General features: G+C 42.6%; 1 protein-coding gene across 3 annotated transcripts in view; it reads left to right on the top strand.

Annotated features, from left to right (window-relative positions):
• TPRG1 (tumor protein p63 regulated 1) overlaps positions 1-13,570 on the top strand; it is a 358,974-nt gene that overhangs the window by 223,703 nt on the left and 121,701 nt on the right. For all 3 annotated transcript variants that reach the window (XM_069558084.1, XM_069558094.1, XM_069558103.1), the window contains one exon: positions 12,299-12,532. In XM_069558084.1, the coding sequence (XP_069414185.1) occupies positions 12,299-12,532 (234 nt within the window). The remainder of the gene's footprint in view (positions 1-12,298; positions 12,533-13,570) is intronic.

Below are 13,570 nucleotides of genomic sequence, written 5' to 3'. Positions count from 1 at the left end.
GTTGTGTATCCATTGCACATCCCTTGGCTGTTCACAGAGACTCAGGAAAGGCTGCACACATAAATTCACACAAATTACAAAATGTCAGAATTAAAAGCAGATTTTTATTTTGGGGCTGTGCCTTGAGAATGTTAACCCCTTTGTGTGGATAGAAATGTCACCATCAGTAAAACACAGTTGATATCTTTGAATGCAACCCAAGCCACAGGAACTCAAGTGTGGACTTCCTCCCCAGCCCAGAACCACCTCACTTGCATGTGGGAAGCAGCTCTTATTAATAAACCATAGACTTTTCTAAGCTGCTGGTTAGTCCACAAGTACTCCTCAAGATACTATATTTTTAATCTTGTGGTGGCCACAACTTCATTCTTTATTGTCTTTAATTTTCAAAAAATTGACTAAACTGATGGTTCAGGAGACACAAAATCCATTGGGGCCTCAGTTTCCTTATTTACAAAGTGTGGAGGTTAGAATAGATTGGTGCTCTCTAACGAGGTGATCTATCTTTCCAAGGGTCCAGAGGGATGGTCTTGGGAACACTCAAGTAGCTATTCATATTTCAAAAGCTTTGTGGAAATCACAATAAAATAGTTTTGCATTAGGGATGCATAGGGTTAAAAAATAAATTAAAAAATAAATAAATCCCATGGAGACTTAATAGAGATCTTAGGAGACAGACAGTAAAGGGAGCAAGGGAGCAGCTGGTTGTACAGGTTCTCCAGAGTGGCAGAGAGAGCAGGAAGCCAGGAAGGAATTCTGAAAACTAGATGGACAAAGAGCAAAAGTCATGCTGAGGAAATGGAGGGTACATGACCTTAGGAAGTGGTTCACCATGAAACACTCCTGAGTTTTACCAGGATCTATATAATGTCAGTCCTGCTGTCTTGATCAGAAATATGAAATATGATACTTTTTGGACTTCCCAGGCACCAGTGGTTAAGAATCTGCCTGCCAATGCAGGGCACATGGGTTCAATCCCTTGTCCAGGAAGATTCCATATGCCATGGGGCAACTAAGCCTGTGAGACACAACTGTTGAGCCCGCATGCCTTAGACCCCATGCTTCGCAACAAGAGAAACCACAGCAATAAGACACACACACCCTGCAACTAGAGAGTAACCTGCATGCAGAGCAAACAGAGAAAGCCTGAGTATGGCAACGAAGACCCAGAGCAGTCAAATAAATAAATAAAACTAAAAAAAAATGGTGCTTTCTGTTACATACAAACTGTTCTTTATTAAACTCTTGTGAGAGGGGAAAAATCCGTACACTCCCCCTTTCTTCACCTCTGGCTGGCTTTGTGGCCCCTCAGTGTAAGCAGTGACTCCTTTCAAGCTGATTATAAGTTCTTAGGATGGTTATTCATCTACTTCTTTGGGAAACCTATATTTATTAGAGGGTGATTAATTCTGGATCTCCCTTTGATTTTAAGAAAGCAAAAATAATTACTTTAAGATTGTACAGTTTGTCTATAGGACAGAAATCTTTCAGTGGATAGTGGAACAGAATCTTCCAGAATAAGTATTACAGAGCCAGGTTCATTTCGTATGACACGAAGCAAGTAAAAATGCTGATGTACTGAGGTTTGCAGCAAAGAGAGGGTTTATTCACAAGGCAACCAAGCCAGACTCAGTTCTGCCTCTCCAAGTCAAGGGGCTCTGAGTATTTATGTGATGAAGAATAAAGAAGTGGGGCGGTTGGAGATGTAGGGAGTATGAGAAGCGTGGGGAAAGGAGACTGGAAAAAGGTGCAGCAATCGGCATTCTTTGCACATGCAGCTGGGCTACTGACTCAGGGTAAAGACTGCCTGCAACACAGGAAGTATGGCAGGCTCAGGCTCAATCCCTCAGCTGGGAAGATCCCCTGGAGAAAGGAATGGCCATCCATTCCAGTGTTCTGGCCTGGAGAATCCCATGGACAGAGGAGCCTGGTGGGCTACAGTCCACGGGGTCTCAGAGAGTCAGACACAACTGAGTGACTGATCACACACACACACACACACACACACACACACACACACAACTAGACTAGACTAGGTACAACTAGACTACAGGCATGCTCACGGTGGAGGCACTTAGCCTAAATCTGAGGGTGGAGTCTTGGCCATCTGGCATCAAAAGGTCCCCAAGTGGATGGACACTTGCACATGCCCAGTTGGAGGGTCAGTGGTCCTAGCCAGTCCCATCCAGTTCAACTTGAACTGGAAAAAACTGACTCTAAGTTCCTGGAAAACATCTCAGCAAACCACTTTTCACATAGGCTACAGGCTGTTCAGAGGACATGCAAATCTTAAACAACCTTGATTAGTGAAGCCAGGGAAAATGGATTTGCCACTGATTACCCACAGTCTCATAAGGAGATTGGAAAGTGCTAGAATGTGGGGATGTTTCTAGCTTTGACAGTCCAGTATGGAGCCCAGAATGAACTATTAAGCAGCAAATCTGAGTGGTAGGATATAGAGTCAAGTCAGGTCCACATTATGACTTCTGTGGGCCTAAAACTTTTCCTTCTTGAATGTCTCTACCATAATAATATCACTATTAAAACACATTTCTATAACTATACATAGTTCAGCATCTTATGACTTGCATAATCTAGTTTGTCTTTTAGCCAAAATGCAATGGATTTGGGGTGGCCTACAAATTTCATTGTTTCCTCTTATACAAGAAAAAATGAAAACAATTTTTTGACCATGAAATTTAATTTTTCTCTTCTGATTTTTGTTGTTGTTCAGTTGCTCAGTCATGTCTGACTTTTTGTGACCCAGTGGACTTCAGTACCCCAGGCTTCCTTGTCCTTCACCATCTCCTGGAGTTTGCTCAAACTCATGTCCATCGAGTTGGTGATGCCATGCAACCATCTCATCCTCTGTCGTCCCCTTCTCCTCCTGCCCTCAGTCTTTCCCAGCAACAGGGTCTCTTCCAATGAGTTGGCTCTTCACATCAGGTGGCCAAAGTATTGGGGTACTTCAGCTTTAGCATCAGTTCTTCCAATGAATATTCAGGGTTGATTTCCTTGAGGATTGACTGGTTTGATCTCCTTGCTGTCCAAGGAACTCTTAAGAGTCTTCTCCCACACCACAGTTCAAAAGCATTAATTCTTCAGCTCTCAGCCTTCTTTATGGTCCGATGGTCACAAATGTAAATGACTATTGGAAAAACGGTAAGTTTGACCATACGTACCTCTGTCAGCAAAGTGATGTCTCTGCTTATGATTTTAAAATACATTAAAACATTTCCTGAGCCCCTACAAGTTTTGTGGACCCAAGCACTGTGCCCCTATGCATATGGATAGGTTAGTCTGATGCCAGGCAAAGGAGAAAGCTTCACCTTGCAGGGCTAGTTGTGGGCTGCTGATGGGGAAAAGCTGGGAGAAGCCTGATTTGTGGGAGTTGTTTCTCCCATCTTAGAGCAAAACAAGCCTGACTGGCTGTAGACAGCTGGCAAAAGCATTTTCAGTTTATCAGTTTGTAAGTATGATAACTGCTTCTCTTTAAAATGTTACAATGGGTAGCAATGGACTAGAGTCCTGGAGTCTGATTTCATGTTTTGAATCTATTCAGCTGTATGACCCTGGGCAGGTCTTTTACATCAATGTTCCAAACCTTGCAAAATGAAGGAACTGGACTAGGCAACAATTCTCTAGCTATCACTTATGCTCTATATGCTTCTGAAATATTCTTAGAAAAAGTCTCAGATACAATAGCAGGTACTGAAGGAGGCAGGCATATGTAGACCAGGATCCAGAAATAAGTTATTTACTGCAATATGATATTAAATTTAGCTCTGAAATTTCTGGCAGCTGAGAAATAATATACAATTCTTGTTGTCTGACCAAAGGGAGAGTGGCACTTCTTTATGTATTTATTTGACATTGCTGGAGGAGGTCCTCCAGAGGGCATGGTGACTAGCTGGCCAGTAAGTGAACTGAGCAATGGACCCTCCACCACATCTTTGCAATGTTCCATGTACCTTTCACCCACCATCCCCAAAGTGGGAGCCCTTGTCCAGAGGTAGCCTTGAGAGAGCAATGTGGTGTTGAGACCATCTGGACTGAAGATGTGGCTGGACCAGTTAAGGCCTCTCTATAAGCTTTTAAGTTTCCAGCAGGTGGGTGTGGAGATTCACGTACCTTGTGGCCACCCAAGACAAGACTTGGTAAGTTCTCTTGCTTATGAATTCTGCCACTGGTCAATTTGGAGTGGTCTGCTTCTCTCTATGGTCTCTTCCTGCCCTTTCTGTACAGGAGCAAGCTTCAGATTTCACCCAGGAAGCTCCTGACTTTGTGAACCAACAGATTAATTCATATATTTTATTACAAAAGGAGTGCTAACATGATTTAATTTTTTAAAGCAGAAATTCACTTATTATCCCTCTACCTCGATACATACAAATATTTTCCCTCTAGTCTTTACCAACATAAAAACAATTCAATCATTTCCACAGAAAATCTCTTTGCTTTTCTTGTCCCAAGTGATACATCCTTTACTCCGTGCCGCTGTAGTGCTTGTACAAATTATTTTAAGGGCTGTTATTTTCAGGATCTGCTCAGTGTCATTTAGGTAGCTAGGAAATTCCTTGACCATTGGGTGTTCAGTGGGTTTCCAATTTTTCATTACTGCCTAGAACATGCAATTAGTATTGTAGGGCTTTACTTCCTTTCTTTCTTTCTTTTCTTTTTTTTTTTAGTCACTCAGTCGTGTCTGACTCTTTGCAACCCCATGAACTGCAGCATGCCAGGCCTTCCTGTCCATCACCAACTCCCAGAGTCCACCCAAACCCATGTCCATTGAGTTGGTGATGCGTCATTATATTGCAGACATGCGTTCCGGGAAACAAACTCACTCAGAAGGACAATGCAGATAGTGGAGTGCAGTTTATTATACCGGCGGGCCCAAGGCAGAGTCTTGGCCTTAGCCTAGGACCCTGACCAGTTTTTGTGAAAAACTTATATACTCTAAGGGTACGTGCTCAAACCCACCTCCCCAAATTCTCTGAAACTAGTCTGAACAACGGAGAAGGCAATGGCACCCCACTCCAGTACTCTTGCCTGGAAAATCCCATGGACGGAGGAGCCTGGAATGCTGCATTCCATGGTGTCGTGAAGAGTCGGACATGACTGAGCGACTTCACTTTCACTTTTCACTTTCATACATTGGAGAAGGAAATGGCAACCCACTCCAGTGTTCTTGCCTGGAGAGTCCCAGAGACAGGGGGGCCTGGTGGGCTGTCCTCTATGGGGTCGCACAGAGCCAGACACAACTGAAGCGACTTAGCAGCAGCAGCAGCAGCAGCAGCAGCAGTCTGAACAAAGGAAAAGAAAGATACGATAAAAGTTAACCCGTGGTTCATATGCCTTAAGCCTAGGTAGTTAACAGCAGACATTTATCAATAGGCCTGTGGTCATACCCCAATAAGCATAATAGAATTTATGATTCTATTTGGTTACACAGGTAATTAGGGTATTCGTTTAGGTGAAGGAGAGTCTAGGTACAAGCCCTGGGGCTCTTCCAAGGAGGCGGAGAGTCTGGTTTTCCAGTTGGTATGTCGTTTCCATAGATACTGGGCATATAGCTCAAAGTCCACAGTCCGGCCCAAGATGGAGTCCTGCTTTCAAGATGAAGCCTGTTTTGTCTGTTTCCTCCATTGATATGAATTCCTTAAAATGAGAAAATCAGGTCAAAAAATATGGATGAAATTCTTTTCTAAACCTTGACCCTTTGCTTCCCTAAGAAATTATTCTGCCTTGACTCTCTTGGGCACCACAAGCTAAGATCAATTTACTAGGCAATCTTAGGGAACAATAATCCTTTTCAACTCTAAATGGCTCTGGATGGGTCTGATATGGGGCAGCCTAATTTATCCAGGCACAAAGCTTTTAGTATTTCAATGTATATAGTATGGTTAAGCAGAGATAGGATGCAATGTCTTATTGAATTGGGAATAAACAGCGTCTGGGCAAGTGGCATGGAGGGGGCTGCTTCAATGTATGATACTTCTCTTATATCCTGGAAGTTGTTAAAGGGAGGTAAGTTCATTGTCCTTGCGAATATGTCCCCAGAAACAGAGCTGGACTCCTGGACTGAGGTCTCTGTGCTGTGTTCCCGCTATTCACGGCTGTCAGAATTTAACTGGAGCGGAGGAGAGTTTCCTTCTTTCCTGGATCTCAAAAGCTCAGTCTCTAAGTGCTTCAACTTTTCATCCCCGAGTGTTTCCAGAGAAGACAGCCTGAGGGAGAGGAAGTGGTGCTAATTAAATCCTCCCTCTGTTTTCCAGGCACTGGAGCTTTTCACAGATGTCTGTTGTTAGGCTCCAGTTCACACAGTGCAGCAAATACAGAAGCAGGCTTTCCTTTCCCAAAGGCACAAATCTCCCTTCACAGGTTACAGGGAACTCTAGAAACACACTTCCTTCCAAAAGCCTCTGTAAGAGGTGGCAGACCTGCAAAAATAGAGCATGCAACTAACAGGGAGGCTACAGTGCCTCTGTGCTTGCTCTCTCTCTCATGCACACACACACACACACACACACAAATCCTCCTGCTTCTCCATGCGTGTCCTTGTATTTCTCACAGGCCAATAACTTGAAAAACTTATCTGAAAACTCAGTGAAACCCTTCCTGTTGTGAGACAGCGTGCATCATGCAGGCTTGTGGACCTTGAGTGTGGTTGGGAGTCCTGAGTGGGAGTCCTGAGTGGGAGTCCAGGTGCTTTCTCTCCTCTCCAAGCATGCCCTGGGATGCGTGTGTGGATGCGTGTGTGGATGCATGTATGCTTTCTAAGGTGCTTCTATCGTGTCCGACTCTCTGCAGCCCTATGGATTCTATGGACCGCCAGGCTTATCTGTCCATGGGATTCTCCAGGCAAGAATACTGGAATGAGTTGCCAATTGCTTCTCCAGGGGATCTTCCCGACCCAGGGATTGAATCCGAGTCTCTTATGTCTCCTGCATAGGCAGGCAGGTTCTTTACCACTAGCACCGCCTGGGGTGGGGGTTGGGTGGGTGGCATCCCATCAACTCTGGGATCCTCAGAGAGATGGAAACCAATCCATCATTCTAGGGTTGCTGGGAGAATCAGAGGAAATAACCTGTCATGTGATCAGCAGAGGGCTTTTTGCTTGTGAGTCTCTGACCAGCCATGTGTTCCCTCCATTCAAGCCCCTCAGGGTGACTATGTATGTCCACATTTGCCTGAGACAATGCTGCTTTACACCTATCATCCTAGCATAAGTGTTAATAGCACTTTTTTCATGCTCAGAAGTATCCAGGGTTCAGTTCAGTCCAGTTGAGTTGTTCAGTTGTGTCTGACTCTTTGCGACCCCATGAATCGCAGCACACCAGGCCTCCCTGTCCATCACAACCTCCTGGAGTTCACTCAGACTCATGTCCATCCAGTCAGTGATGCCATCCAGCCGTCTCATCCTCTGTCATCCCCTTCTCCTCCTGCCCCCAATCCCTCCCAGCATCAGAGTCTTTTCCAATGAGTCAACTCTTCACATGAGGTGGCCAAAGTACTGGAGTTTCAGCTTTAGCATCAGTCCTTCTAAAGGAATCCCAGGGCTGATCTCCTTCAGAATGGACTGGTTGGATCTCCTTGCAATCCAAGAGACTCTCAAGAGTCTTCTCCAACACCACAGTTCAAAAGCATCAATTCTTTGGTGCTCAGCTTTCTTCACAATCCAACTCTCACATCCATACACGACCAGTGGAAAAACCATAGCCTTGACTAGATGGACCTTTGTTGGCAAAGTAATGTCTCTGCTTTTGAATATGCTATCTAGGTTGATCATAACTTTCCTTCCAAGGAGTAATAATCTTTTAATTTCATGGCTGCAGTCACCATCTGCAGTGATTTGGGAGCCCAAAAAAAGAAAGTCTGACACTGTTTCTACTGTTTCCCCATCTATTTCCCATGAAGTGATGAGACCATATGCCATGATCTTTGTTTTCTGAATGTTGAGCTTCAACCCAACTTTTTCACTCTCCTCTTTCACTTTCATCAAGAAGCTCTTTAGTTCCTCTTCACTTTCTGCCATAAGGGTGGTGTCATCTGCATATCTGAGGTTATTGATATTTCTCCTGGCAATCTTGATTCCAGCTTGTGCTTCTTCCAGCCCAGCGTTTCTCATGATGTACTCTGCATAGAAGTTAAATAAGCAGGGTGACAATATACAGCCTTGACGTACTCCTTTTCCTATTTGGAACCAGTCTGTTGTTCCATGTCCAGTTCTAACTGTTGCTTCCTGACCTGCATATAGGTTTCTCGAGAGGCAGGTCAGATGGTCTGGTATTCCCATCTCTTTCAGAATTTTCCACAGTTTATTGTGATCCACACAGTCAAAGGCTTTGGCATAGCCAATAAAGCAGAAATAGATGTTTTTTTCTTGAACTCTCTTGCTTTTTCCATGATCCAGGGTTAAGCAATAAATTATATGCTAGTACTATTTTACCACCCTTGACTACTTTAATTATTCCCAGTTTCAATAATGTAATTTGCTGTGGGTAGGCACTTGCTGGGGTCCAGCCCTGGTGGATCCAGGGTAATTCGAAGGAGAGATGGAGTAGGTGAGGAAAAATTTATTTATTTAGAAATGTAAAAGAGATTAGGAAGAAATAGTATAGTAGGAGAATTCAGTGGAGAAAAGAGGCTGAATAGCTTGGTTTACGCAGAAAGCTAATAAAGTTCCAGAGAAGGAACTTGCACCATCTACAGTTAGGCCACCAGTGCCCACTTGAATAGCGGAGAGTGCCCCGCCCTGGGCTCCCTCTCGCGTGGATCTTAGAAGCCAGGGCAAGTAAGTAGCCTCAGAGAGTCTTCACGCCCCAGATGGGAATTCAGCCTGAAAAGGAGAGAGAGGGAGACAGAGAAAGAGAGACAGAGAGAGAGACTCACCATGGGGGGAGCCAGATTTCCAAGAAACCAGTTCGAGAAGCTGGTCTGAGAAACTGGTCCATCCTTTATTGTTTGAAAAGCTTTTTTCACTTTTTGATTGTACATAGAGATCAATGGATAATACAAAATTATACAGTGTCAACAGCCCTGACTCTTATCGAGACCAGGCTTTTTCTCTGCATACCTAGTTGTATACATAAGTCTTAGATGATTTACATCATCTTCCGGCCAGAATGCTAATTAACATTTTACAGCCCTTTTCTGATAAGGGTAATAGTGTTGATCTTCCCAAAGTCTGGTGCCACTCTCAGAAAGCACTAAAAAAAAGTTACATTCTTACATAGCAAGGACACAACAGTTTATAACAAGAAGTGGAGTACAGTGATTTATAACAAAGAGAAAGTTCATTAACTCAAATGTCTACTATTGCTAACATCAAAACTACTATATTCCTATTTCTGCATCCCAATTACATTGATTAATATCCTTCCAGGTGCCTAAAAGATAAAGGATATGGAGGCCTGGCAGCAAACATTAACTCAACAATGGAACCCTTCACCAAACTAATTCTTAGCTCTGCTGTTACTGCTAAAGCACTTCAGTTGTGTCCAACTCTGTGCAACCCCATAGACGGCAGCCCACCAGGCTTCCCCATCCCTGGGATTCTCCAGGCAAGAATGCTGGAGTGGGTTGCCATTTCCTTCTCCAATACATGAAAGTGAAAAGTGATAGTGAAATCGCTCAGTCGTGTCCAACCCTCAGCCACCCCATGGACTGCAGCCTACCAGGCGCCTCTGTCCATGGGATTTTCCAGGCAAGAGTACTGGAGTGGGGTGCCATTGCCTCTCTGAATTCTTAGCTCTAAAAGGCTCTATATCTTTAAGATGTTTTGAGCTTCATGCCTCTCACAGTTGGGGCCTGTAAACAATCCACAAGTTGTAAAGACAGGTCAGATAAGTTAGAAAGCCATCAAAGGGGTTTAAACCGAGACATTCTTTTTATACACAGGAGACTGTCAACTGGAGCTCTGAATTAACTCTTTCGGGGATAGCCCCCTGTTATGTCAGAAGAGTATAGTATAGCAGACAGTAAACAGACAGATTTTGGTTTTGGGGTAGATGCTCAGACAGAGGACCCCTTGAGACCTGACTCGCCTTGACATCAGGCCTCTCCGCATGACCTTGTCATGGGTGGGATCTCCCGTGCTGGCTCCTGGCAGGCGCTGCGTCTCACTTTCTGTTGTTTCACAAAGAGGAAGGAAATGGAATTTGTGGGAAGGAGCCCTAAGACAAAGATGGCATTCCCAGTCCCATGGTGACGCTGGGCATGAGAACTTCCTCCGCTGTAGCATTGGGCATGTGTGCACAGCAGCCGTAACTATGTGGCCTCAGCTTGAGAAAGGTCACTTGGTTAAGGAGACCTTTTGCTAGGCTAGCATGTAGCTTCTATTTTGTTTTGCTTTGTGATACTTCTTTTAATGTACAAAATATTAGTGAATCTACTGTGTTTCTGTTTCTGTTAAGTCAGAGGTAGTCATTGTAAGCATCCAGAGACTTATGAAAACAGAAAATAAAAATCACCTGTAACTCTATCAGCAGAAGCAGTAGCAGTAACTCTATCATTCAGAGACAATCATTGTCTTTTTTAAGTTGAGGTCTACTTGATATACAATGCTATATACATTTCAGGTAAGCAACATAGTGATCCACAACTTTTAAAGGTTACCCCAGTTATAGTTATAAAATATCAGCTATATTTCCTGTGCTGTACAATATGTCCTCATAGCTTCTTTATTTCATACATAGTAGTTGAAAGTGAAAGTCACTCAGTCTTGTCCAATTCTTTGTGACCCCTTGGGCTATACAGTCCATGGAACTCTCCAGGCCAGAATACTGGAATGGGCATCCTTTCCTTTCTCCAGGAGATCTTCCCAACTCAGGGATTGAACCCAGGTCTCCTGCACTGCAGGTGGATTCTTTACCAGATGAGCCACAAAGGAAGCCCAAGAATACTGAAGTGGGTAGCTTATCCCTTCTTCAGCAGATCTTCCCACATCAGATATTGAACTGGGTCTCCTGCATTGCAGGTAGATTCTTTACCAACTGAGCTCCCAGAGAAGCCCATGTATAGTAGTCAATACCTCCTAATTCCTTACCTTATCAGGTCCTTTCCCCTTCCCCTCTCCCCACTGGTAACCACTAGATTTTCAGAGATGATCATTGTTCATATTTTATTTTACTTCTTTTTAGATTTTTTTCCTAACCTCTGTCCTACCATACATGTATATATGTACGCAAGTTCAGGTATTATGTCTTCTTCCCTTCCTTTCTGCCTCCCTCATTCCCACCCACCCTCCCTTCCTTCCTTCTTTCTAAATTATTGCAACAAATTTGAATAACATTTTCATAATATTTTATAACTTATTTTTTTTCCATTAGCATTACATTTTGGTCATCATTCTGTAGTAAAAATATATTCTCACATTTCTGAAGACCAAATTGTATTTGTGCACTATAACTCTTGTCTTAGCCAATTATCTGCTGATGGATACTTAGTTTCACTATATATATCTGTAGTATTAGACACAATGTTGTGTGAGTGTCTAATGTTGCTATTACATAGAATGTTTTGCTGTTAGACTTGAAGTTATGTTTTTTTCTTTTCTATTAGACACAATGTTGTAATGCACGACCTTCTATTTTTACATCTTTTGGCATGTCTAGATTATTTCTTTAGGATACATTTTTATTTTTTACTTAAAAATTTTCCTTTTGAAATATAGTTGATGTACAGTGTTGTATGTAGCAGATGTACAATGTAGTGATTCACAACTTTTAAAGATTAAATTTCATTTATAGCTATTATAAAATATCAGTCATATTCGCTGTGTTGTACAATATGTCCTTGAGGATACATTTTTAGAATTGCAATTTTTCAGTTACAAGAAAGCACTCAGTTCTAAGTGCTTCTGTGCCCTATTAGTAAGAAGTACATAAGCAAGTGCATTATCATTGCTTTTAACTCCTAAATAAGCTCACAGGCTAGTAGACTTTCAAGAAAAAACACCTCAAAAACTTGAAGAGAAATTTTCTAGTGATAATAATTTCCTGTTTTTCTTTCCTTGTTTACCTTCCCGTTCCATGGAATTAAATATGGGGAAAATGAAACTACTTGTAGCTTCTTTCTTTCTGTCCAGAAAGTCTCTGCTGCTGTCCCCTGGTAAATGTCCCCTGATGTTCACAGAGTCTCTGTTACTGAACTCCATCCGTCAGTGCATCTGTTCAGCTAACGTGAGGTGGGTTTGTCAGTTTCAGGAGCTTTGGTTTTTCATCATGGGCTTTTGGGCCATAGTTAAGACACAGGTGACTTTTTTTTTCCCCCTGAGAATTTTGTTTCTTTGTTTTAGGCTAAAGAAATGTCAAGAATTGGGAGCTTTGAGGGATTCCAGCCTGTGTCTCTGAAACGAGAGGAAGATGACCAACCTTCTGAGACGGATCAGCTGTCCATGGAGGAGAGGGAGCCAGAAACACAGGTCCCAGCGCCAAAGCAGATTTCAAGGCTGCCAAGTGTCGTTGAATCAGCTCTCTACCCGAATCCCTATCACAAGCCTTATCTCTCACGGAAGTACTTTGTCACTCGGGTAAAATCATAAAACCATTAGTGTTCTTAAATACTGCATAAGACTTCTCTTTAAAATCCTAATATTCTTCCATATACCACATTTTATCAACAGTTTTCCCATTTCTTATCTCATGTAATAGCTACAATAACTGTGAAGGCATCTTTATCTTCACATTACAGGTGAAGGATCTGAATTTCAGAGAAGTTATGGGTCTATTTTGACCACCAGAGAAGCAAGTCCTCCAGTTCCCATGGGTCTTTGGCTCCTCAGTTTTGTATTCCTGCTAAACCTGACCTCAATAAGTTAATGCTCCATGAAGAGAAAACCAGACTTGCTAGAAGAATATAAAGCTGGGAGCCCAGAGGGAGTATTTGCTCTGTTAGGAAAAGACATGAGTGATGGGATAGAAAGCATTGCTGAGAATACCTGAACCTCAAGGGTATACAGGGCATGCTGGTAGTATAGTGTAGGGGCAGGCACTTCATTTGAAGTATAGAGTCACAGTCTGGAACTCAGCTTCTTCCTTGTGCATCAAAGCTGGGTAGTAAATAGATGTGTGCATAATGAGGGTGGTGTTTATATATCCAAATGTTAAAAATATTTCAGACTTCTCACATTTGGATCAAGTAGAAACATCCTTAGTTTCCAGTACCTTTCTCTGTCTTGAATTCTCCTTCCTGTTTATAGATCTACTTTAACAATGCTTTAACTTTCTTGTCAACACACTAGCAGTGAGCTCATAGGCTAGGCTATAAACAATAGGAGGATAAACTGCGGATTGTACACTGTGGCAGCAGAGACCACCTGAATTTTCACGGGTACTTGGAGCATCTCTTTACTGACATTTTTTTTTTTTCAACTCAACCCCTAAATAAGTGGTGGCTAAGAGTTTGAGGCTATTTATAATGTTTTAATTAATAAACTTGGATTTTCTAGCTTTTAAAGTTAAACTTTGGTTAAGATAAAGTTGTAACTAAAGAGACTCAGTGTGTGTGTGTTTGAAAACATATATCCACATTACCTATATTCAGTGAGTCTTAGTTATATCCAGTGACT

Source organism: Ovis canadensis, chromosome 1 (assembly GCF_042477335.2).
Source record: "Ovis canadensis isolate MfBH-ARS-UI-01 breed Bighorn chromosome 1, ARS-UI_OviCan_v2, whole genome shotgun sequence".
Taxonomy (NCBI): domain Eukaryota; kingdom Metazoa; phylum Chordata; class Mammalia; order Artiodactyla; family Bovidae; genus Ovis; species Ovis canadensis.
The sequence above is the reverse complement of the archived record's forward strand: the minus strand, read 5'-3'. Positions and strand labels throughout refer to the sequence as shown.